Source organism: Colossoma macropomum, unplaced genomic scaffold (genome assembly GCF_904425465.1).
Source record: "Colossoma macropomum unplaced genomic scaffold, Colossoma_macropomum, whole genome shotgun sequence".
Classification (NCBI taxonomy): domain Eukaryota; kingdom Metazoa; phylum Chordata; class Actinopteri; order Characiformes; family Serrasalmidae; genus Colossoma; species Colossoma macropomum.
Window position 1 is genome coordinate 27,063,230 of NW_023494810.1, and position 25,437 is coordinate 27,088,666.

The 25,437-nt window shown below is 38.3% G+C and overlaps 1 protein-coding gene across 4 annotated transcripts in view; it reads right to left on the reverse strand.

Annotated features, from left to right (window-relative positions):
• Positions 1–25,437, reverse strand: part of cadpsa (Ca2+-dependent activator protein for secretion a) — a 192,120-nt gene that overhangs the window by 42,092 nt on the left and 124,591 nt on the right. For 2 of the 4 annotated variants that reach the window (XM_036559372.1, XM_036559373.1), the window contains exons 12-17: positions 21,342–21,478; positions 19,738–19,925; positions 10,516–10,617; positions 9,649–9,712; positions 9,100–9,223; positions 3,330–3,398 (exon numbers count right to left, since the gene is read on the reverse strand). In XM_036559372.1, coding sequence (XP_036415265.1) covers positions 3,330–3,398; positions 9,100–9,223; positions 9,649–9,712; positions 10,516–10,617; positions 19,738–19,925; positions 21,342–21,478 — 684 coding nt within the window. Of the gene's footprint in view, positions 1–1,494; positions 1,528–3,329; positions 3,399–9,099; positions 9,224–9,648; positions 9,713–10,515; positions 10,618–19,737; positions 19,926–21,341; positions 21,479–25,437 lie in introns of all 4 variants that reach the window. The other 2 variants (XM_036559375.1, XM_036559374.1) reach the window with 2 other exon arrangements.

The window sequence follows — 25,437 nt, forward strand, 5'->3', positions numbered from 1 at the left end:
CATAAAACCATTATCCAGCTTTTATATGGTGATGTTAAGCAAGCTTGCTTTCTAGGTTAGCTTTTGCTTGGTGGTTAGCTGTCTGTTGGCAGGATTCACAGTTTTCCTGAAAATAATGATGTGTGGGTGGGGCAAGCCACATCAGCCTTATCTACGTATCTACTACACAAGATTTTTACAAAGTTACAAAGTTTTACATTGAAAAAAGACAAATTGGCAAAATCCATTGTTCATTTACTGGACAATGGAAAGTTATTCACAGGACCACACTTTGTACATATACTATTGTGCGCTCACAAGTGCAAGATTAACCTACTTAGAAAGAAAACACAGATTTAGGTTTCCTGGGGCTTTAAGCATGACACTTTTTCTTAAATGCCAGTTTGCCAATCTTTTTAAACATTTGAACAGTGTAAGTGCCATTAGTATTATAACTTTCTACCAGTTTGTCACTATAACAAAGGAACCCACCGATGTAGAAACAATTACAATGACAATGCAGTCACCTACCCTTCTCAGCCAATGACTCTCCATCACAAAACACACTCCACACACTGCCAGATTTTCAGTTAACCCTTTAACCTTCAAAAACAAAAATAATTTCGATGAACCCAGCGTCAGTGAAGCTGTCTCATGAACTGTTAAAGGGTTAAAATGAAATCAAGGTTTCGCAGTGCGGGTTCACAGTACAGCAGAGACCTTTGTGTGTCTGCTGTGGAAGAAACACCTTGCCGTGCCAAATCAGGTATTTCACACACAACAGAGAGAGTGCTGAAGAAGTAGATTCTTGCAGATCTAATTCTTCTAGCAAGCTGTGACCAGGATATGAACAATACGAAATACCTGATTTGCTCAAGATGCAAAGGCACCTTCCTTTTTGAGAAATGTAAACCTGTCAATTAGATGTCTAAATTATATTCTTTATTTATATTCAGTTACTTTAATTTAATTTCAGTTCTTTCATGCTTGATTTCAGTTCTTAATTTCAATGTGAAATTAATGTGAGAATGGTTATGACATTTTCAGGTTTAAAATAATGTTTAGTTTTGTATTTTTATATAAAATCTCTACAATTTTAGGAAACAATAGTAATATTATGTTGTATAATATAGTGTCTTTTAGCTGTAGTGCATTACATATTGAGATTAAAGGGATGATGCATGGTTGGAGTAAATTCCCTCTCAGTTCATCTGAAGATATGTCTTGTGGCCTCTTTACTGTGGGCGAATTCAGTGAACTAAGGAAATCAACCCCAACGTGGCTAGTGGAAGTAGCCGAACAGCCCATACCAACAGATGAGACAAAGTGCATCTTGGCTTTAGAGATGCACTGCATGGGACATTATAGGGGAGGTTGACATAACATCATCGCAGCATTCCCATGGCATTTTCTGGCAGCGCCATAGCAACGCTGTGAGGGGGTTATGTCCTAGTCTGGACAGGGGAGTGCTCTTTTTAGAATGGCTGTAGTAATTAGTCAGACAAAAGGGTTCACCTGGATCCTTCTGATCCTTCTGAGATTTCTCAACTACAAAGAAAATAAGAGAGAGAGGGAGGGGAAGAATAGAGCGAGAGAGAGTCAGCTGGTATTCCATTTAGGAGGCTAAAGATGGAAGACGAGAGAAAGAGAGAGAAAGAGAAACTAACGCTGCATTTACATTACAGCAGAACGAAGCATATTTGTTTTGCCTCCCATTGATTTCTCTGGAGACAGCAGCAACCCTCCGCACAGGATTGTGGGAGTGGCATTGGAGTGGAAAAGGGGAAAAGAGCGGAAGAGTTGGGATTTCCTAAAAGTTTAAACACCCCCTGGTCAAATGACATGTTTTGTTTTTTTCCTAAGTGAAAATAAGTTAACACATTCTCCACAGAGAACAAACTTAAATATATTTCTGTTTATTTGCTGGATTATGTTAAATTCAGCGAATAAACAGTAATTGTGAATTAAAATGTGCAGAAGTGGGTTCTCTGTAGGGGACGTGTACATTTATACTCAACAAAACATCATTTGACCAGGGGTGCCAAAACTTTTGCATATGACTGTATGCAAATAAGTAAACAACATCAGCCAGCAGGTAGATTTTTGAAATGCTGAAGTCATTGTTGAGAAAATGGAGAAGTTACTGAGGGAATTACAATGGTTGAAAAGAAATAATGTATTCAGTATGTCTAGGAACGTTCAGCAGGAGATTGTGACATTGGTTGAACATTTAAAAATAAAGGCCTGCTGTCACCTGCATTTAATCAGAGCACAGACCTAGCATACAAATCTGTATCTGCTTTTGCTCTGGACAGCTAAACTTTCAAACGTTTTAATGAGATCCCCAAAGCATTTAGCGAAGCCCTTCGCTTTGCTGCATTGTAAATGTGGCCTAAGACAGCGGTAGAGAAAAGTGAGATGGACAGAGCCAGGGAGAGTGCAGAACAGAGAAAGAAAAAGAGAGAGAAACTCCTGCAGACCACAACTTCATCTCACATTCACCCTGTGAGAACCCGTAAAGAGATACAGCGCTCCGTGGTGACCATACATAAAACACACTGACCCTTAGCCACATTAGTGTAGTGATATGATCAGGACGTTTGTCTAAGACAAAAACGAACAGACAGTGATACCAAACGATAGACAAATAGCGCAGACGCACAGTAAAAAAGCCGTCGAAAGTGAATCGTAGACAAAACACCACACCTAATCATGGTTTATAATATGATCAGAACACAGACAGACCCAGAGTACATTCAGTATGTTATGCTGTGACAAAAAGATCCCTACATCTTTCAGTTCTCCTAGTTCATTCCCCTGCCTCCGCGAAGGACGTCAGCTCTGAGCAAAATCAGTAAAGATGTTGCATACAGTACCTGACCTGTGTTGAAAGCTTGTGACATATGATCAGCAGGGCTGAGTAGGGGAGGGGAGACTCAAACAGAAGCAAAAAAAGTAAAAATGCATTCAAATCACAGACAGGAAAATGCGGAAGTCAGCAGGAGAAAAGAAAAGGAAAGAAAGAGGGGAGGGGGGAAAAGCTAACAGATACAGTGCTGAAAGCTCCATCACGCAGACGGAGGAGTCTGATGGGGATGGACAGAAGGACCTGTGGCAGAATATCTCACACTCAACTCAGCCAGACAGGAGAAACAGAGTTTTAGGCAAGCAGACTCGAAGCGATAGATGTTATCAGCTAAGGTTGGAGAAAAGGGGAAAGGAGGGGGGCTTGAAAAAAAGGGCAGGTGCTGACGGTGATAAGCAAGGACTCTGTGTGGACATAAGACACGGAAATAAAGGAAGGGTGGGTTAAAAGGCATGGACTGGTGGCGGATGAGGGAGGTACTCACGAATGGTTAAATCCATCACTTGTGACGCCAAGCAGTAGACAGGATGCTCATACATTTCTCTCTTTTTCCCTACAAAAGAGGATCGGGCATGCAAGAGCAAGGGGTCAGAGGTGAGAGAGAGAGAGGGAGAGGAACACTGGATGCTTGGTGCTAGGACCCTTTAGGGGGCACTTTGGAGTGTCTAGATGGTTGTTTGGATGGGAAGTTAAGGCTGACTCTGGTGTGGCTAGAGGTTGCCCTTTGCTACAGATTTAAAGTAATGCTTTACTTTGCATAAAATGCTTACATTGCCATGAATGACTGGAAGCTAGCAAGACATGCTAAAGTGATCATGCTAACTTGTCCCCAGGGCTGAACAATTTGCGGAAAATACCTAATTGCAGTATTTGTGATTTTGCTATTTCAATGTGGCTATTTTTTTATTATTAAGCTAAGGGTCTTCTTTGGTTAGTAAGACCAGCACTTCCATTTTTTCAGGCTTGAAGTTGGAAAAAATTGTATTGAGGCTTGAATGCTGAATGTAGAGTATCAAACTGCCATGTACACACTGTCAGATAAAGTGTTCAGTAGGCCTGTGCCAGTAACACAGGCCTACTCAACCTCTTATTAAGATAACCATGAGAAGAATAACCACAGTAAATGGTTAAACTGTGTTTGGGTGGATATTTGTTTTCCTTTTCTTTATCTTTTGTTTGACAGAGCTTAAATCATACAATAACTTTGTTGTTTGCTACCATGGCCACTTCAGAGTTAGGAACCATCTCAAAATTACTGGAAGAGAAAGTCGCTATTATTTTTATTATTATTATCTCTTTAAGAATATCTGTAGATGCGGATATTCTTAAATGTGATGTGTCCGGAAGCATCAGCAGATGTACTTATAGAGATACTAATACTACTACTAATAGTAATAATTAGCAACAGTTTTTCATCCAGTCATTTTGAGGTGGTTCCTGACTCTGAAGCGAATGCAGGAATAAATAGTGAATTAAAAGAGTATAATAATAATGGAGTTCACTAAAAGCTGAGGTCGTAGTTTTTAATCTAGTAAGAAAACACATAAATCTCATGGTGTTTGTAGCTTAGCCTGATTGTACAAAAACTGAGACATGACAGTGACACATGAAGCTGTTTTTTCTAATGTCTGAAGCTGCTGTCTGAGGATGTCCTAAAATGTACACCATAACACAGGTGGATTTTATATTGCGTGCAGCCCAAATTGTGTAAAGTCTGTTGGCGTGTGGCAATACTAGTGTATTGCTTTGGTTTGCATGCAGTAAATCAACAAATTAACAATTTTTTTAACTGATGGTAAGTGAGTTTTTTTCTGTCACTGGGGGCTGTAACTGCAGTAACTTTTTTAACTGTCATTGGGCACAGGCCTAGTGTTCAGCTTTGAACTTATAGTTAAAGTTTAAGAAGTTGAAGCTCATTCTGTCAGTTCTAAGGGGCAACTTCTACCAACTAGCTAGAAGGGTTATATGGATAATAGTGATGTAATGGGGGTGAATCTTTTTTAAAAAAGTGTTTCACATACTGCCTCAACAAATTGAGTCAGTAAAACAGTGTGTAGCTGGGTTTAACCATTACAAGCCAGCTTCATAAAGTTTCCTCACTCTCTCAAACCATGTGGCAGGTGATACTAAGGGCCTTTCTCCTTCAGTATCCCCAGCGGCCTCTACTGTTTCTTTATAGACATGGGTTTTATGAAACAAGTCCTGTTATGTGTGTAACTTTTATGCAAAATAATGTGTCCAAAAAGCCAAAGAAATGTGAAACTTTTGGTGAGACACTTCTTTACAATTTGTTTACTCTTAGAAGTCGCAATTATCTTTTGAAAGTGCAGGTTCTGAACTCTGAGTCAATACCATGTGTTTGTAAGTAGAAGTGATAATTGATATTTTAGGTAACAGTTTATTTTGATAGTCCTTTGTAGATGCCCAGTCTGTTTTTAAGTAACATTCAACTTAATATCTATTAAATACAACTGAGCTTATATATCTATAGAGCATCTATAAGGGACATCAAAATACAGTGTGATCATATTTTATTATGATTTGAATTTCATTAAAAGTTTCTGTTTGTGAACACTGGCCACTTTATTAAGTACACCTCCTTGTATCTATACGCATTGTCCATTTTATGAGTTGATTTACCATGTAAGAGCACTTTGTACCATACAATGATATGCTGTGATACAGTTCATAAATTTGATAAAATACAATAATTAATAATATAATAACATTTTCAGTAGTACAGCAAAATGGCAGTAATAACACTCGACTTCTAAGAGTTATAAATTCTTTATCCAAAAAACCCTACTGTGAGTGAAGCATGTGAAACGTTTGGTATCTGCTTAAAAATGTATAGGCACTGAGCAAATAATGGGATTTGATAGATATAACAAGCGGTTCAATCTGCCATGATGTTGAACAAATGCAGTAGCTGATTAGAAGGAGGGAGGGGTCTGCAATAATCCATGTCTATCAAAGAAACTTTCTCACATGAAGTGCACATTTGTGTGGTTACTTACACCGTATATTGGCTTTTTAGACTGCTGTAAGGAAAGAGACTGAAACAAGCAGCAAAGCCAATAAACAAGGGAGTGCAAGAGAGAGACAGATAGAGAGAGAGAGGCACAAAGAAGGGGTAGTGTCAAAACCCAAGTTAGGAGGACTAAGAAGCAGGGATAAGCAGCAGGTGATTTTGGTGTTAGCTGGAAGAAGAAAACTGAACAACGGTTGTTGCTTTACACCGTCTCGACACCTGGAAGCTACCACAGGAAAGAGGTGAAGGTCGGACAGAGGGCAGCGAGGAAAAGCAGTCGAGTGCAGGACTTCAGAGAGGGAATTGAATGCATTTTTACTTACACAACTCTAGGACAGCCACCTGAGACTGAGTCAGCCACACTCAAACGGAGATATAAAAGTAAAGGCTGTGCCAAAGTGAATATATTGCTGACAGGGAAGGAGTTACGGATCACCACTCATAAAGCAAACCATAATAAACTTTGTAAGCATAATGAAAATTAGGCTAAATAACAGTGACAGTCTTGCTAAAGATTCCTAACGTTCCACTTTATGTAATCTTAAATCTTGCCACAGTCAGTGACGCTGTATTTGAAGACTACCTAAAACCCTGTTTTCAAAAACGCTGGGACACTGCACAACATGTAAGTAAAAACAGAAAGTGATGTTGTGCAAATCATTTAAACACCATATTTAATTGAAAATAGTACAAAGACAACATATCAAATGTTGAAACAGAGAAATTTAATTGTTTTTTGAAAATTATATGCCCATTTTGAATTTGATGCCACACGTTTCAAAAAAGTTGTGACACAGGCAGCAAAATAATGGTTAGGTTGTGTAATGCTAACAGAAACATCCAGTGGAACATCTCCCAACTAATTAGGTTAGTTAGCAACAGGTCAGTAACATGATTGGGTATACAAAGAGCATCCCAGAGAGGCTGAGTCTTTTAGAAGTAAAGATGAGGAAGTGTTCACCACTCTGTGAAAGACTCTACAGGCAAATAGTGCAATATTTCAAGAATAATGTTTCTCAATGTAAAATAGCAAAGAACTTGGGGATTTCATCATCTACAGGACATAATAACATTAAAAGATTCAGAGAATCCAGAGAAACCTCTGCGTATAAGCAAGAAAGCTGAAAAACAATATTGGCTGGCTGTGATCTTTAGGCCCTCAGGTGGCACAAACACAAACCTTAAAAACACAATTCTGTGGTGGAGATTATTGCATGGGCTCAGAAACATTTCCACAAGCCACTGATTGTGAACACATTTCATTGCTGCTTCCACAAATGTAAGTTAAAACTCTACTATGCAAAGAAGAAACCTTATATGCACAGGATCCAGAAAAGCCGCCGCCTTCTCTGGGCCCGAGCTTATATAAGGTGAACCGAGGCAAAGTGGGAAAGTGTCCTGTGGTCTGACAAATGAAAATTTTAAATTCTTATTGGAAATCATGGACGTTGCATCCTCCAGGCTAAAGACCATCCAGCCTGTTATCAGCACACAGTTCAAAAGCCAGCATCCGTCATGGTAGGGGGGTGCAGTAGTGCACATGACATGGGTGACTTTCACATCTGTGAAGGCACCATTAATGCTGAATAATATATGCAGGTTTTGGAGCAACATACGCTGCCATCCAGATGAGGTCTTTTTCAGGGAAGGCTTTACTTTTTCAGCAAGACAATGCCAAACCACATTCTGCACGTATTACAACAACATGGCTCCATAGTAAGAGTTCGGGTACTTACCTGGCCTGCCTGCAGTCCAGACCTGAAAACGTTTGGCGCATTATAAAATGAAAATTATGACAAAGGAGACCTGAACTGTTCAGCAGCTGAAATCCTATATCAAGAAAGAATGGGAAAACGTTTAACTTGCAGAACTACAGCAGTTGGTCTCCTCAGTTCCTAACCGCTTAAAGAGTGTTGTTTTAAAAAAAAAATTCTTGGTTTTAACATTTGAAATGTTGTCTTTGTACTATTTTTATTAAAATATAGGGTTTAAATGATTTGTACATCATCACATTCTGTTATTATTTCCTTTTTTCACAGCGTCCCAATTTTTTTGGAAACAGGGTTGTACATAGGGACTTTATACCACATGCATATGCACTAAATAATCAATATTTCAGTATTTCACAAGATAACATAAGATGTTTTGGTATGTAAGTGACCGCGTAGTGACATATTGGCTTTTAAACTAAAATGACAGATATTTAATGGAATTTAAAACAACAACAAGATACAAAGCAGACAATCAGTGTATAACACTGGGAAACATGTTGATGCCCTCAAACTTAAGTGATCATTTTCATACATAATTTTCTGTATTCTGTAGTTTGAGGTGGTGTTGTTAATTAGGCTTTAGCCTCAAATGTTCTTCATAACAGCATTAAAAGTGGACCAAATGCCCAACACTTTATTTTAAGGGATCTTGTGTCAACACAGTGTCATTTACTTAGCTGTTCAGAAATACTGAAGTATTGCTTCTTAAAGGTGTCACTGAATGCTTAAATATTTGTTATAACGCTCCCTATGGTAGGTAGCCTTCAAATAAAGTGATACCCAACAGTCTTAGCTTTAGCCTCCCATTCTTTTAGTAATAGTTCAACTACACAGAATTGCCAGAATCATTTACATTAACTAATACATCCAAGAATCAATCTGAAATCTCCCACAGCGAAGACATCAATTCATTTATTATTTGGCTTTTATTTCCTTCCAGTTTAGAGATAACACATTTTAAGTATAACTGTTTTCCCACAAAGCACTCATTTACAGCAAAAGCTGCAAACTCCTCCTCTGATGTGTATGAAGCATGCCACTACATCCTTCCAAGCTCTCTCATATACAGATTACACAAATTAACACAGTGTAAATCACTTAATTCTCACAAACAAGCAAAAGTCACCTCACATAGTGCCATGTTTACTGTCAACTCTGGCAGCTGTTATTGGAAGCCAGTTTAGTAATGCCATCAGTATGCAATGCCTCCTTGAAACTTATTACCCACATATGCAGTACAGTCAGTACTCTAGTAATAATAATAAATACAGCTTCAGCCATACATGCAATGCATCTAATCCAGCAATATCACACAAGTAGCATATAAGCATTATACTGCATGAGTACTGATACTGAAACACAGCAGTGTTTCACACTGAGACATTAAGAAGAATGATTTCCTCCATCCTGACACTGCCCTGAAAAACAAAGGACTTATTTTTTTCTTTTACCTTCCACTTTGGCGTACTCGGAGAGCCGCTGGTAGTTGACCAAAGCTGCTTGCTCTAGACACTTCCGAATCACGGCCTTCACCTCCTCCTGTGGGACAGGTGTTACAATGTCCTTCATCAGCACCTGGTAAAGCACAGAGGAAAAAAGATGTTAAAACTCTTGATTTAGGAAATAAATAACAAAACAAAATTCCATGTAAAAATAGAACAAATTGTGCAGATTTCCACAAGCATGTTGCAAATTGCAGTGGGATTTTCAGTGCCTATACCATATGGGTACACAGGAGAAAAGGTTTGTTTTTAAATGTGCCAAGTGGTTGCAGACAAATAAAATATATTACTTCAACACAACTGATTTATTTAAATTAGCTTGTTTTGAAAATAATTGGATTGATGCAACACATTTTATTCATGTGCAACACAAGTGCCATTTTTTTCAGTGTAGAGCAGGATGTTTCTGCACTTTCATATTGATCAAGAGTGTTGTTTTTGTCTGTAAATTGGATAAATTTTGGCATATAATGATGTTATGTGTGGAAGATAACGCACCCTCTCCAGCAGAGATAGAGTGGCCTTGAGAGCTCCCTCTGGCCGTCCAAATGGAAAACAGTACCTTAGAGATAATAAGCAAGAAAAATAAGCAATTTAATATGACCAGTTACAGTACCTGCCTTGCCAAAATCTCAAAACCTTTTTAAAAAGTTTTTTTATCTTATTAACACCAGCTGCCCTTTACATTGTGTGAACATTTAATGACGTTCTAGAGAAACTGAGTCAGAATTGTTCACAGTGGTGATGATAGCAGCCAAATGTCTGAAGAGTTTAATAATTCTAATTGCTACCTCACAGAAAGTTATTATGTGACATGTTTACCTATTCTGCCTGACCTCTGATACATTGTTTTATAATAGTTTTGAGACAAGCTTTTGGCCTAAAATTTATTTCATTCATATATCATTAAGTTCATTCATGGCACAGAGGTACATGCAGGGTGTTGTAAAGCGAATTTTTTTTTTTATCTTACCATTATCAACATTACATACAAAAACTCAAAGACATGTAGGTTCACTTGTGGTTTTGGATAGTAAATAAAATGGTTTTATTGTGTAGACATCACAACCCCTGGTTCCTGTCACCACCACTGTAAAGAACTAAGTTTCTCTGCATTGCTCCATTTATATCATTTCACAGCTCCTAATGACATGTTTTGCATCTCAGTAATTAAATAATGCATAAATTTGGAAGCTTGGTGGAATTCCTTTTTTGGAAAGTGTTTTGTTTGTTTCTTTTGCTTCAGATGAGTAAGGTTTTGTTATGAAAGTGACAATATTTTGGCCTTGCCTTTACACATAAAAATAATACACCATACAAGGTGAACAGGGATCATTTCATTTATCATTATTTATTTGAGTGTACCTGAAATGTGTGATCTGGTTCTCCAGCAGCACTCGCAGTCTTTCTTTAATCTCCTCAAAGCGTTCACGCTCTTCTACAGTGACAGTGCCAATTCCATCAGGCCTGAAGCAGTGTGTAGGCACACACAGACGCACACAGAGACACACACACACATACTAGAGTTAGCACTGCCGCTCCATTGGCTGAGGTCACAAAGGCTTACACAGGGTCACGTATGGGGTGATATGAAGCCAACAAACACAATTCCATCATTATAAATAGCAGTGGGGGACCCTCAGGGCCTTGTAGGCCTTCAGAGAAGTCCTAATAATTCCTGTGAAATAAATATATAGACGTCTGTTTAGTTCGTTTTTATTCAATAAAATATTTCTATTTAAACACTCGTTTATTTACTTGTTAAGTTTTGGTTGGAAACAAAAGGCATACATTCCTGAAATGCCCAGTGAATATTGTCCAATCTGGACTTTTTCCTCTTTGGTAACTAAGTATTTACAGTCAGGCTAGCTCTCCCATTGGTTAGAATGTTAGGAGCCTAAATTAAGGATATGTCAAATCAACCACTACTGTAATTAGGAAATAATCACATTTTGATTTCCATGAGTGGGATCAGTTTTGAATGAAATAATGTCACTTTAGGCCTTCTGGAAATCCTAGATATATCACTGACTGCAAGTATGAGCACTAGCCTGACCAATGCTACAGAGTAAAATATATATACTGTATATTACTAGAATCCCATAGGGGCGCTAGCAGACATTAGCATCGTCATAGGGGAGTTTTTTCTTGTTTTTCATCGAGTTTTAACATTTATGATCTGAACAGAAGGACTAGCTCTAATAGTCACTGCTCACCACTGATAAATAGCATCCTGTTCAGGGGCGTGCATGTGCAGGGGTTCCATTGTGTGTCTGTGAGGGGAGGGGTTGTGTAGATAGTAATTACACATTTCATTGAGTAACAGACAGCTTGTTTTTTTGAAAAAAAGTCTGTGAGTGTGGATATTTTCACCCTCCTCCCCAAACTGAACACTTTTTGTTATGGTTCATTCATACCCATTCCCTTCCTTTTCCTCTGCCTTCCAGATGGAATCACACACACAACCTTCTCACCCACAGCAGGGCTGTGTTTACCTGAGGCTAGTGGAAAAGATGCTACAAGAAACCAGAATTGCCATTCTGCTTCCTCTGCACCTTTGCAGCACAGACTCTGGGAAAGCTCACCTGAGACCTTCACTGTACCACCACACCATTTAGACAACTCTCCATTATTTCACCAACAGATCAGGTATGATATACTCTTACCGTATGGCAGTATGTTAGAAAAAGGCTGAACTGTAATGTTTTGCACGTTCAAATTTTATAATCACAAATTTAGTGCTACTCACTAAAGATGATGATGATGATGATGATGATTATTATTATTATTATTATTATTATTATTATACAAGCAGTGGTTTCCAATCTGTATTCTGCTGTATGCCTCCCTGCCTATTTTTTCCCTTGACCACCCCCATCAATTTAGAAAAAGTTTGTTAATTAGCTGATTTGTTGGATCAAGTGTGCTTGAGCAGAATATGCAGGCCAGGAAGGGAGAGTTTCTGTAGGACAAGGGGTTAGGAATCACTGTATTGGCAAATACCAAATGTTATTTAAAAAAAGTATTACTTCAATACAGTGTGATATTTAATACTTTTAATACCAAGGGCAAAAAGAGGATATTTCTGTCTTTTCATCAAGCCTTACCTGATAATAACAAGTTCTCAATTCTTTTTCACATTTATTAACACATAACAGCTGAAATTTGTAAATGTTAATTTTATGTGGCAAACGTCCTCTGTGTGTGAGGAAACATATGAATATACTTCACACCTTAGTTGCCTCTTATTGTTAATCTGATTAAACAAATCCATAATAAGCCCTTAGCGATTCAAATTCCCTTCAGAGTAGAGGTAGGCAGTATGACAATATTTATAATTATCATAAATTTACGTCAAATTGCATCACAATAGGCTTTTCTGAGCATATTGTTGATATCGTCAGTACTTAAAGAACACCACCTGCATGTTTAATTACAAGGGAACATAATTAGTCCTGGTCATTTAGATTTAGTGCAGTGCAATAGGTGAAACTTTGAATAAAAATTGCATTGATAGTTTTTTTTAGATGTTTTAAATGTGACACAACTAATGCTTTCTTGTCTGTCCTGACGTCAAACTAAATGCAGTATCAGGATGAAGTATCGAGATGTTATATTTTTGCCATATCACCCACCCCTAGTTCAGAAACTATCACAGTGCATCCAACAATAAAGCCAGCATTGAGCTTTTTATATAATGATAAGAAACACAGAAACACTGAAAGCTCCAGTACAACCTGCTTATCCATTTTACTGCACAGTGTGGACATGCATGCTCAAGTCTCTAGGGGCAGTTTTTTAATGAGTCGAAGGGGACAAAGCTAAAGTCCTTGAATGTATCATCGGTGAGACGATAGGCGAGTTAGGGTTAAGATGCTGTTAGCCGTACTACGAAGCTTTCACAAAACTGGGTCTTATAGAGGGCAGTACTGTAGTAATAAACCAAACACTGATCTGTTTTTCAGCAAGATTTGAATAGCTTTTTATTCCTTGAGCTTCCTCGTCTCAGTATGTATCTGACACAGATGCTCGTTCTGTTCCAGCCTGCCAAGCTGGATTGATGTGAGTGGATCCATCAGGGCTGAGACATGTGTACCTCTCTCTGTCTCACACATATCACAACTCCCCACCCGTCAGCATCTTCTCTGCTCCATTCAAAAAGGTGTTTTGAAGCTGAGGAGTAACCCTGCCATTCCAGCGCCCCCCAAAAACACCTCCAGTACACACACACACACATGCAGCGGTGGACCCCCTGTCTGGTGTGACAGCCATGACCCCTCCACCCCCCACCTCCACACACACACACACACACACACAAACCACCCGCTCACTGGAAGTGATGAGGAGTGTGTCACGTCTCCTGCTCTTCAGAACGCTGTCACTGCCGCCCGCGCCTGCTCTGTCACACACACTCTGCTCACATCACCCTGTCGCAAACCATGAAGAGCCAGCCTCTGTCTGTGTGTATGTGTGTGTGTGTCTGTGTGTGTATGTATGTTAAAACGTGGAGATGACATACAATACTGCACAGAAATCAGTGACCACCCTTTATTTAATTTCTAGTTAAAATGGTCTTTAAATTCAAGTTATCTCTCAACCTCAGGAAAAAACAGAAAACATACAGTAAGGTCTGATTCAACTGTTGAAAATGCTTATATTTTGCATTCCTTTCTAATTTAATAGAAGGATTTTCATTCTATTATTGGCATAAAAATTTGAATGAAAAGTAGAATCTTTTAAAATTTTAGCATGAATTTCAAAGTTTATTATTAGTTAATGTGTCCTTCTTTTGCTTTAATGACAGTGTATACTCAAGCTGGCACAGACTCCACAAGTCTGTGCCAAAGCTGCTGATGAATAGATGAAATCCACCTGAGAGTCATCTGAACACAAGCTTCAGTGAAAAAGATGACTAAAAAGAAATGCGTCAACATGGTCAGAGTCAAATTTGCTTTAATTTGCATAGTGACCTAGAAATAGTGCAGAATCTTGAAAATTTCTTTTTCATTTAACTTCATTTATTTTAACATCATAATTGTTCTTTGTTTAAAAGTTTCTAAAATTCTAAAATGCACTGTTGGGTATTTCCAGGTTTACATGAAAAAAATATTATATTGAAAATAAAAAAAAAAATTAAAAATTTAAATCCCAGGCTTATTCAAGCTATGGCTTATTATTCAGCCATAGGGACTTCGATGCAAACTGGCTGAGCTATTCTTAGGTTATAGAAGTGTGTATTAAAACTTTGGGCTTCCAGTAGGTTCTTGCCATTTAGGGGTTAATGGTGGAGGGGTACATACAGGGCATTGTAAGGCAAAACAGTACCCAAAGAAAACTTTTTTTTCAGATTATCAGAAAACTTGAAAAACATGGTTAGATTTGTTGTTTTGGATTGAAGTTTGCATTGTAGACATCACAACCCACTATCACTACCACTGTAAAGACTTTCTAAAGTTTCTCCACAGTAAACCATTTCACAAGAAACGACTCTGATTGTCTTTGTTTACATTTCAATGATCAAATTATGCTGAATTTTTGAAAATCTGTGGAATTCCACATTAAGTGCTGTTTATCTGATGGGAACAGTTTGGGTGGTCTACCAGGTCTTGCACAGTCCCATTTTCTCTATATGTTTTAATCATTTTTTGGACTTTAGTATTGGAAACTATTGTTTTTTCACTCATTGTCATTTAACCTTGTCATTCCGTGTGGAAATGGACCATCTCATATCTAATCTCTGCAGAAATATCTCCTGGAAAATGAACTTAATAATGGCTATTTCAACTAGAAATCAAATAAATTAAAGGTGGTCTTAGTACTGTACATAAGTGTAATTCTTGCGATATGAGTGTTAAATTTCTTTGACAATGATTGTTATATGATCTAAAAATTAATTAATAAATTAATACATGTCGCCCTAATTAACCTTTTCCCTCCTTCAGACACATTCTGCTTGTGAACAGGCTGCGCTACCATTATCATAACCCTACATGCCATCATGCATATTCATAACAAAATGCAAATGAAACCACATTTAACACTGGGTGTTATTAAATATGGTAATCTAGATATGGTAATGAGGCTGTAGTATCATATCCTACATCAGAGATCCACACTATATAGCCATCTGTAGTTACACCAGGATTGTGTGTATGTGTATGTGTGTGTGTGTGTGTGTGTGTTTTAAATGATAGTGCCGGCCAGCCTCGGGCACCGGGGTTAAAGGTCACAGCTAAGACAGACAAGGGGGATCAGATGAACCTGTTGTTTAGGCACATGCAGAGGGGTTATTGGGCCGAGAACACTGATGGGGGTGCAGAAGGAAAGGAGATGAAGAGAAAGATGATAGAGGGAGCAGGATGGAGGGTGAGAAAGGGAGGGAGCGAGAGATGGGGAGAGAGAAAAAAAAAACAGAAGGAGGGAGTGCAAGATGGGGAGGGGGTAGAGGGAGGACACTAACACCGCTGTGCCTCGAGGTCAGGACTGACAGCATGACAGATTGTCAGAGGGGCTCCCTCTCTCTTTCTCTCTCTCCCACTCTATCTTTCTCTCTCTCTCTCTGACTTGGAGCTACACGTGTCTTCCTGTCCGAGCTGATCATAACGGGACACAAACAGACAGCCTACTTCAGCTCCATCAGTGTCTATCAAGCACACACATGCTCACAACCCACCTCAACTTCATCATCAGCGAGACTGACAGACATCTAGTCCAAACCTTTCTAGTTTCTACATGTCAACCCACGTACAGCACACAGACAAACGTGTTTATATTTATCATTTAACACTGGATGTTAAATGAGGTCTCATAAATATCTTTGGTTGTGTGTTGTTTCTGGTAAAACACTGTTTAAAATTCATGTTGCAGACTTTGTTCTTGATGGTTTTTCAGTGCAGCCAAAAGCTACAAAGATTTTGATGTAACCCTGGGTTATCATTTGAGTCCCATATCAGAAATATGTCTAAGACCTGAGAAACATATCCAAAATAAGACACATGCTAACCCTAAAAGATGCTGAGAAATTAGCTTTTATACCTACTACCTACTGTAATGTTACTGGCTGGTTGCTCTGCTGTCTCTCTAAATAAGCTCCAACTAGTTCTGAATTCACCCTCCTATGTGCTAATAGGGAATAGAATGTTTGAAGACATTGCTCTGGTCTTATTCAGTCTTCATGGCCATTATATAGCCTAATTTTGACATATCTTACTGATGTGTTGAAGCATTATAGCCCATCCAGACCATTTTGCTACACTGAGGCATGCTTCCTAAAATCACTTACAGCTCAGCTGCCTGAGGATCATTTTCTTAGTACTCACCGAGCACTTTATTAGGAACACCTGTACACCTGCTCATTCATGCAATTATCTTAACAACCAATCATGTGGCAGCAGTGCAGTATATAAAATCATGCAGATAAGGGTCAGCTGCTTCAGATAATGTTCACATCAACCATCAGAATGGAGAAAAAATGTGATCGCAGTGATTTTGACACAGGTATGACTGTTGGTGCCAGACGGGCTGGTTTAAGTATTTCTATAACTGCTGATCTCCTGGGATTCTCCAGCATTTCTCCTGTTGTGCTTATTTAGACCATGGTATTTTATCTGTCCAGTGTTAAATTGTGGTATTTTATCTCTCCAATACTTAACTTCCTGTATAAAGCACTTTGACATTTTGTAACTAATAGGAAAAGAATATATAAATTAATATTTGAATTTATATATTGTTTGGATATCTCTATAATATAATATATCTGTATAATATATATAATATAAAGGTATAAATATAATATATAGATGTATTACACTGTAAAAAAATAGTTCATTCTAATCCTTAATGTGAGAAAGTTTTTGCAATGAATAATGTATTTGATTTGAATAAAGCAGAACAATTACAATTTTTCTAACATCAGATCAAACCTAAAACACACTTCAAATCAACTTTTTACAAAATATTATTATTATCATTATAATTATTATTATACATTTGTAAAAACCATCTTTAATACAGTTAAACCAGTTTAGATGCAGATCATATGCAAAAGTTTGAACACCCCCAGTCAAATTACATTTAAAAAGTTAACATGTCCTCTATAGCGAACACACTTCTACATATTTTAATACATAATTACTGTTTATTTCCAAAAAACACAATGTGGCATGTGCAAAAGGTCTGGCACATTTTCTATTTTATCTTGTATTTTTTCCCAATATATTAAACTCAGCAAATAAATAGAAATTGTACACTAAATTTTGTTGAGAAAAGCCATATTCAAGTTAACTTATGTTAACACATCCTCAACAAATTATCAACAAATGTCATTTGGCTTGCTCAAACTTTTGCATAGAACTGTACATGTATAAAATCATGGTACGGTGCATCTTCACAGGTTTCAAATGATTTATAAGCTGTAAAAATGTTTAGACGTCTTAAATGAGGGAAGGGGCTGGTTTTGAGAATGTGCATTTAGGTTCTCGTTTGAAAGAACCAACAAGTGACTGAAGCCGGTAAAATGCTGTTTGGGCCATCTTTACATTTGATAACTCCTAGCTGCTCCAAAAATACTTAAAATAAAATATCCTTTAGTGTCCAGTTTACATTGTGTCAATACATGCTGCAAGTTTTTATTCACAAAATTCACACAAACACACGGACAGTGTGTTCTATGCTCTCTAATACAAACACAGTGGAGTTTAAGAGTGAGAATCAACAACACAAATAGTCATACATATTTAATGAAGGTATCTGACTGACTGTGGACCACCAGTCATAGGAGTGGGGAAAGGGAGATCTGTAAGCAACTACATTATTGCTAATATTGGAATCATATTAGACCTCACCTTTTGAGCCCTGCGACCACCTGCGACTTAGAGTCCCTCTTTTTCCTCAACTCCATGATGCGGAGCTCTTTTTTAGAGGGGGTGGGGGAGTCAGCAGGGGATGAGGGGTACAGGGCACTGAGCAGCTCGGACTCAGTCACGGGCCATTTCATCAGCTCACACACTCTCTTACTTTACGCCACACAAACATGGGTGCACACACAAGCATTCATGAGGGTTGTAACAGCATGAGGTCAGGTGGGAAATAAAGAGAAAAGATGTGAGACATGCAAACCAAAAGAACACAAACAAAGTAAAAACAAATTGTGACCAAACTGAAATAGAAATTTATCGAAGTAGACCAAGAAACAGATATGAACATGGACAGAAGAACAGACAAGGATGGATAGACAGAGAAAAGAAGCTTTGAGAAGATGTTTGGGATGGGTACTACAGATTTGAGTGCAGTTAGTAGACAGTCATGTGCAGAGCATTCAGCTGATTAACATGCTTCCAACTTTGTAGAGCTCTAGAGTGCTTACAGGTTCTAGAGGTGAGATTTGAGCAGTAGCCGTTACGTACAGGTCAAGAAAAGAAATTTGTTGTTAAGGATTAGATGCATGAACTCTTAGAAGTCACATTTATCACCAGTGATAATAAAAGCTTGGTGTAATTCAATACGCTAGAATTAATTCTCACTCATAGCTTGTTGAAACAAGCAAATGAATTACGTTGAAAGTGTTAAACTTTTTTTGCAACAAGAAGAGATTTTATAATGATTTCAATTTGATGAAAATTTGTGTGTTCTGCACAAAGAGAAGCCATCCTTCACATTTTTTGTAATTTTTTGGCATTTAAACAGACAAAAAAGACAGAACGCATGTTCAAATCTGCCAATACAAAATGCAAATTGCATGTAAAGTTAATTAAATCAGCACCTTGCAAAGTCACAGTGCTGTAAAGTCACAGAAAAGTCACAGAAAGAAAACGTATGTGTTACTGTGCTGATATTTCACTCTACCTCTTTCTCTCTCCATGAGTGGAGAGTGGATGGATAGCAAGATAGAGAGGAAGGAGAGGGAAGATTTTAGGAAAGGGGAAATAATAGTGTCTTAAGCAAGAAAGACAGAGAGAGAGAGAGAGAGAGAAAGTGGAGAAAGAAAATGAATGAATGTCGCAGGTGAGAAATGAATTGCATGAGAATTCAAACAAATTAAAGTGAAATGGAGGGAATAACAAAAAAGAATGTACGAGGTGTTTGTGATGAATTAACCCTTGAGTGATGTTAGTGTTTTTGTTACTCAGTGGTCTGGCGGACCCACCACATTATTGTTTTTTTTTTACAATACAGCCATAACAATTTATGTAAAAATATCATATTTTTAAAATATCACAAGTAGCCAGCGTAGGGTTCTCCTCACTGAAAATGTGTTATTTTATATTTTCTTAATAGAAAAATGAGCAAAGGTCAAGGAATCTGAGGTTGAAATATTGATAAATTGCTTTTTTTTTGGTAAACATTAACAAATGGGTCCCAGAGACACCACACAAGGGTTAAGAAATGCCACAGTGTAAAACATATTTTGTCATTCAGCCCATGTGGTAGCAAGCAGTTAATCTGTTTTTTTTTAAACATGGAAAACAATACAAAGTATCTGCATTATTATTATGTGAGTGGGTCTGTAAATTCTGAGGAGTTAAAATGTAGCAAAACTCAAACACTTCACATTAACACTCTGCCTTGTTCCATGTTGTTACACTGTACCTGTTGCCGTGCACATGTGAAGCGCAGAAGGCAAAGCTGTAGTGGAGCAGCGTGGGGTCAATCATGGCTCCATTCTCAGCCCTCTCTAGCAGATCACTCAGGTAGCACAGGTGTCTGTGGCACCCCCGCACGCCATTTCTGGCACAATACTCGTCCAGTACAAACACCTGGCCTGGACTAAACCAACCCTGGAGGGAAATACAGAAAAGAAAAGGGAGAGGGGGAGATCAGACAGATTAGGCATGAAAAAAACAAACAAGTGCGATGAAATCACACTTCATAGAATGAAACAGGAAACAGAAAAGTGAGCTGTTAATCTTCCTTGGTCTCCCATTGCGCGTATGCCTTGAAATGCCTCAATTTGAGCTTCATTGATTTTTTCTCACTTGTAGCTGACTAAACAAGCAGAAAAGCTGTCAAAAGTGCAGATTATAAACTGTCAGTCAACACAATTTTTGTGAAAATTGGCATAATTTGAATTTGATGGAAATTATAATTGTGAGTACTGTCTTATTTTGCTGGACAGAAATAATCAGTTACATTTTTGCCATGTTTTTTTTCATTCCTTGACCCAAAGAGGAAATGATTGGAATTGCAGACTTAAACCTGTTGATACAAAATGTAGCGCATTAACATAATTATATATTGTGCAAACCCTTTCATTTATTTAATTTCCAGTCAAGTGCAAGTTATTCATTTTTAGGAGGTATTTCTGATTAGATTAGATAAGACAATCCACTTGCATAATGAAGAAGAAAGTCTAAGAGCAAAAAAAAATCCAAAATTGGAGTTATGAGATACAGAGAAAATGGCACCCCAAACACCTATGTAAGACCTGGTAGACCACCAAACCTGCCACCAAGACAAACAGCACTTAAAGCTTTCAGGTTTGAGAGAGAGGAGAAAATCAAGCTCCACTCTTGCTTCAGATCTGAAAAAAATCCACAGCTGTTTCTGTCCATCCTTCCACTGTGAGAAGACAACTCAGCGCTATGAGTCTAAAAGGATGTGTAGCTGCAAATGAAACAAAGATACAGTTGGTGTTCTCAGAACAACGGACTGACCACACCAGAGTCAGCAGGATGTGTGAAAAAATATCCAGTATACATATATATATATATATATGCAGATTTCTTTACAAAAATTGAAAGCAAGTCTCAAAAAGAATGAAGCCTGTTTTAAAGGCAAAGAGTGGACATATCAAATATTAAAAACATTTATATTTAGTTGTTGAGGCTTATGTGTAAGTTTTATTTACATATAATTTAAATGTATATTTTCTGATTTTTTTCTGAGGCAGAAAAATGAATAACTTGTACATAATGGCTGTTTTCCTGAAAATTACATAAAAAAGGGTGGTCTCTGAATTTTGAATAGTACCATAATTATATATATATGAAATGAATGTATAGCAAAACAACAGTGAACAAAAGCTGTTGAACTGTAGACTCCTAAGAGCTCTCAGAATTCTCAGCTTAGCCTGCTGTTTTGCAGTCAGATGTAACAGGCTACAGAATAATTAAAGGCGATCTAACTGAACAGAACTGAATCAGCAGAATTGAGCTATGTAGTGTGTCTGGATGTGAAATGGAGTGGTTGAGTACCAGACAGGAGTAGGAGTCATTCAGTCTGTGGTCCAGTGTGAGCCGCTGTAAAATCTCGAAGAGCGAGGCGTGGTCAAAGTTGCAGGGGTTTGCTGAGATGAACTCGTCCATTCCGTGTTTCTGCGCACGGTCTGCGTCTGTTTGTGTATGGGTGTGTTTGTGGAGAGAGAAACAAGATTTAGAGGACACAGTCAACATCAGAGAGGCCTTAACCTGAAGCAGGTCTGCCATACAGGTGTGTTAGTTAAGACAAGTGAGCCATTGTCAACTTGCATTTCAGACCAAATGGGCAGAGGAAGAGTAAATGTTAACTTTTTTAAAGATAGTTACCTTGTAGCTCCACCTTGCTGGAGTACAGTTAGAGGCTGAAGCCCATTTGACGATGAACAGTCATCCTCTAGCCTCAGTTTCTGACCACAGAGCCGCACTTAGTTGGATATTTTTCTTGGACCACTCTCATCCCAGCATGTCACTTCCACTAGCATGTCAGTGTAACTGCTGTAGAGAACGGTCCAACACTTAAATAATATCTGGTCAACAGCAGTTCTGTGGTCAGAAACTGACCGATAATGGATGAGGTAGACGGGGGCTGATACATATCTTTAACAGTGCATATATTAAGTGATCCTGTAGGGTAGGTGTTTCTGATAAAAAGTGGATTCTGAGTATAAAGTGGATGGTGAGTACATGTGTTAAAACTCAAATTATTCAAAACAGTCTAGAAAGGACTAGACAGTCCTTTGTGTCTAGTAAGCTTTTGACAGACTGATTCATCTAATTTATTAGGTATGCTGTTATATTATTGTCACCAATACAAAAATTAATTGCTTTTTTTTGCTAGTTGCTGTTTTCTTTGCTATTCAGCATACTTAATTACCATCTAACTTAAAAAATTAATTCTCTGATTCCGTTAGCCTTTAAATTGCATTAACCCTTTCATATATACGTAATAACTTTCTTATTTAGCCATTCTGAAAGCTTAAAGCTACACTATTTAAGATTTGGGGATTTGGAGACCTCTCTGGTGGAAATGTGTAATTGCATGCAACATGCAATTACTGAGGATTGCAAGCACACTGAAAGAGCATTCAAAGAGAAGTCAGTCAAAACTTGGTGAAGGATGTGTGTTTCAAGGACATACGTGAATTATCTGCTATTGTCATTAAATCTTAACTAGCATAATCTTGATTTTGCATTTGAGATGGACCTATCAGCTCTCACGAAATCTGACCCAACACCTCAATTTTAAGCGATTGTAAAGGACTTCAGGTTTTACATGGTGATTCGCAGCAGCAGTGCATGCACAATGTATTTTTTTTCTTATTATATATATAAGATATATATTATTATATATATATTCTTCATTTCTATTTCTTTCAATTTTCACAAAAAATCTTTAATGACAGCTTTCATGACAATCATCACTACCTTATGTCTATAATTGTTAATCCCTCATGTCTTTAAACTGCACTGTTTTCATACTGATGCGTATTTCCAGACGGATCCTGTGTCTATTCTTGGCCTGTAGTCCTGCTTGGTGCTATAGACGTCTCGTTAGTCAACTGATGTCCCAATCTGGCCATTCCAAATAAACCCTCTTCCATTCAGCAGGCTGCCCGCAGGCCCTGGACCCCCCCAGGGTCAACCTAATTAAAGCAACCCCGTGCCACTAACCCACGGACGGGAGAGGGCTGGACCAGGGCCCCCCCTCCCCATGCAGCCATTGTCCATTAAGGGGGCTAAATAAATCCAACAACACATTTTCACTTTCCTCCTTGGTTAGTGGGCTTAGGTATTACATCAGTGCCTGGGCAAATAAGCAGGCCTGTAGCTTAATCCAGCCACTGCTCAGGGGGCTATTCTCATTTTAATGCAGCGTTTCAGACGGGGCTTAAGGCCTATACTGCAGGCTGGGCCCATTCAGGGCCAGTGGCCTACCGAGCGTCCACAGTTTGCATCTGAATGCAAGAACAAGGCTTAACCCTCACCTGTGCTTAAGGGCTACATGCTGAAAACATACCGTTTATTTCTTTTTCAGTGCACAATATCACAGAAGAGCAAATGTTGCAAACTTGATGGACTGAATTTTTCTAGGAAGTTCATCATTCCAGATTTGACCACGAATACTGAAGTACTCAGAATGCTCAGGCTATGCTGGATGAACAATGTCCAAAACAGATATGTTTTTCTTCTTGACCAGAAGAACAAGCACATATACACATATCAGTAGGCTGCAAAGACCACCACAGCACATGAGCAATCTAATACATGCATTACAAAGTGTTTCATTTTAAAGATGTCAGGGGAAGAAAAGTGAATGCAAATGCTATTCTCACCACCTTTATTTTTGGACAACACCTTTATTTTTGGAGGACATAACTCTTAAAGGCTTACAACAACAGCACACAGTGACTAAAGTAAGAGTTCCCGTTTATTAGGTGTCTCAGGATGGTTTGGCAAAATATCTACACCGTTGTCCAATTACTTCAGAGGTAGCTGATCAGCCAAGACATGGCCAACATCGCTAACAAACACTAGAAATTTATAATCACCCAAACCTTTTCTTTAAATACATCCCTAAAACCATATCCAAGTCTTCAATAAGGTAGCACAGACATGTCAATGTGGCTTGGGGCACTGTATGACTTACTGTGAACTATTTACATTAACAAAATTTCATAGTGTAGCTGAATGCACTGGGCAACCATTTCAGACAACAGGTGGTGTACTGAATTCCGACTCCCCTTTGTGGGCACACGTCATGCAGGCATAAAGATGCTACAGATTATGTTCGTGATTTCATGTTGTTTTTCTCATTATAAACAGTTGTTAATCTTGAATTTTTAAAACTAAAAATATATGTTTATGAATAGAAACAACACACAAAGCGTAGTTGGATTCTTTGAGACAGAAACGTTTTGTTGAAAAAGAATTAATTCAGCTACACTGAAGTTTTTATACATTTTTATAGTTCACAGTGATCATACTGGGCTCCGCACCACATCGACAAGTCTAAGCTACCTTAATGAAGACCTGGATGCGGTTTGAGCAGTTTTGGGCATAAATTTATGGAAAAAATTTGGGTCACTATTGACATCTAGAGTTAGCAACATTAGCCTTTTAGCTTTATTGCTGAAATGAAGAAGCAAAATTTAAGACAAGAAGCATGTCTTAGCTGATTGACTACATCTGGGATAAATAGAAAATTGTACAATTTTTTTTAGTGTAAACATTCCTTTAAGTAACAAATCTAATTTGTTAGGCCTCTTAATGTATCTTTACCACATATGTCTAATATGATCTGGACAAAATACCAGAAACATCTCTGATTGGTCAGGATGCTCAGAGCACACAAGAAAACATTTACTGATTGGTAAGAGGCACAGTTGCATTTCGCCTTCTTCAAGGTCAGTTATGTGAAGGGTGATATTGTGATACTGATTAACAAACAATGTATCGTGCAACCACATAAAGAACACTAAGGCTCCAGTGCTGCAGTCCACTTGAACCCAAGCCACAAGTCAAAAAGGTGACATTGTGTCCCTCTCATACGTCTCAATATGAACTTGTCAACGTCTGTTTGACATTAGAGGAGAGGAGCAGGGCTCTGGACAGTAACAGACAATGACATTAGTCAGCCGCGGTCAGGCTGGCCAAAGATGAAATGACAATGATTGATGGGCTACTCTTCATTTATAGATCCTTTCTCTAGGAGCGTCCACAGTACAACATTTGGGGCTATTTAGTGCTTGATTTTTTTTTTTTTTTGTTTGGTTTCTGTTTCTGAAGGACTGACCCCCTTATACACACACGCACACACACACAAGCTGACACTAAAGAGAACGGGAGTCCGAGATGAGGCCCAGGGCCGACATGGGCCACAGGCACCAAGTGACAACGCTGGTGCTTCTCCGCAACTGAGGGATGGACAGGAGGAGGTAAAGGAAGAAAGAAAGAGAGGAAGAGTGACAGCACAGAGGCTCTGTTTAATCAAAATGTTTCTAATTTAATCCCCTCCTGAACCCGCTTTCCCACAATATGGCCACCCTCATCAGCCTACAGAGCAGAGTTCACGCCAGCAGACTCTGTCAATAGC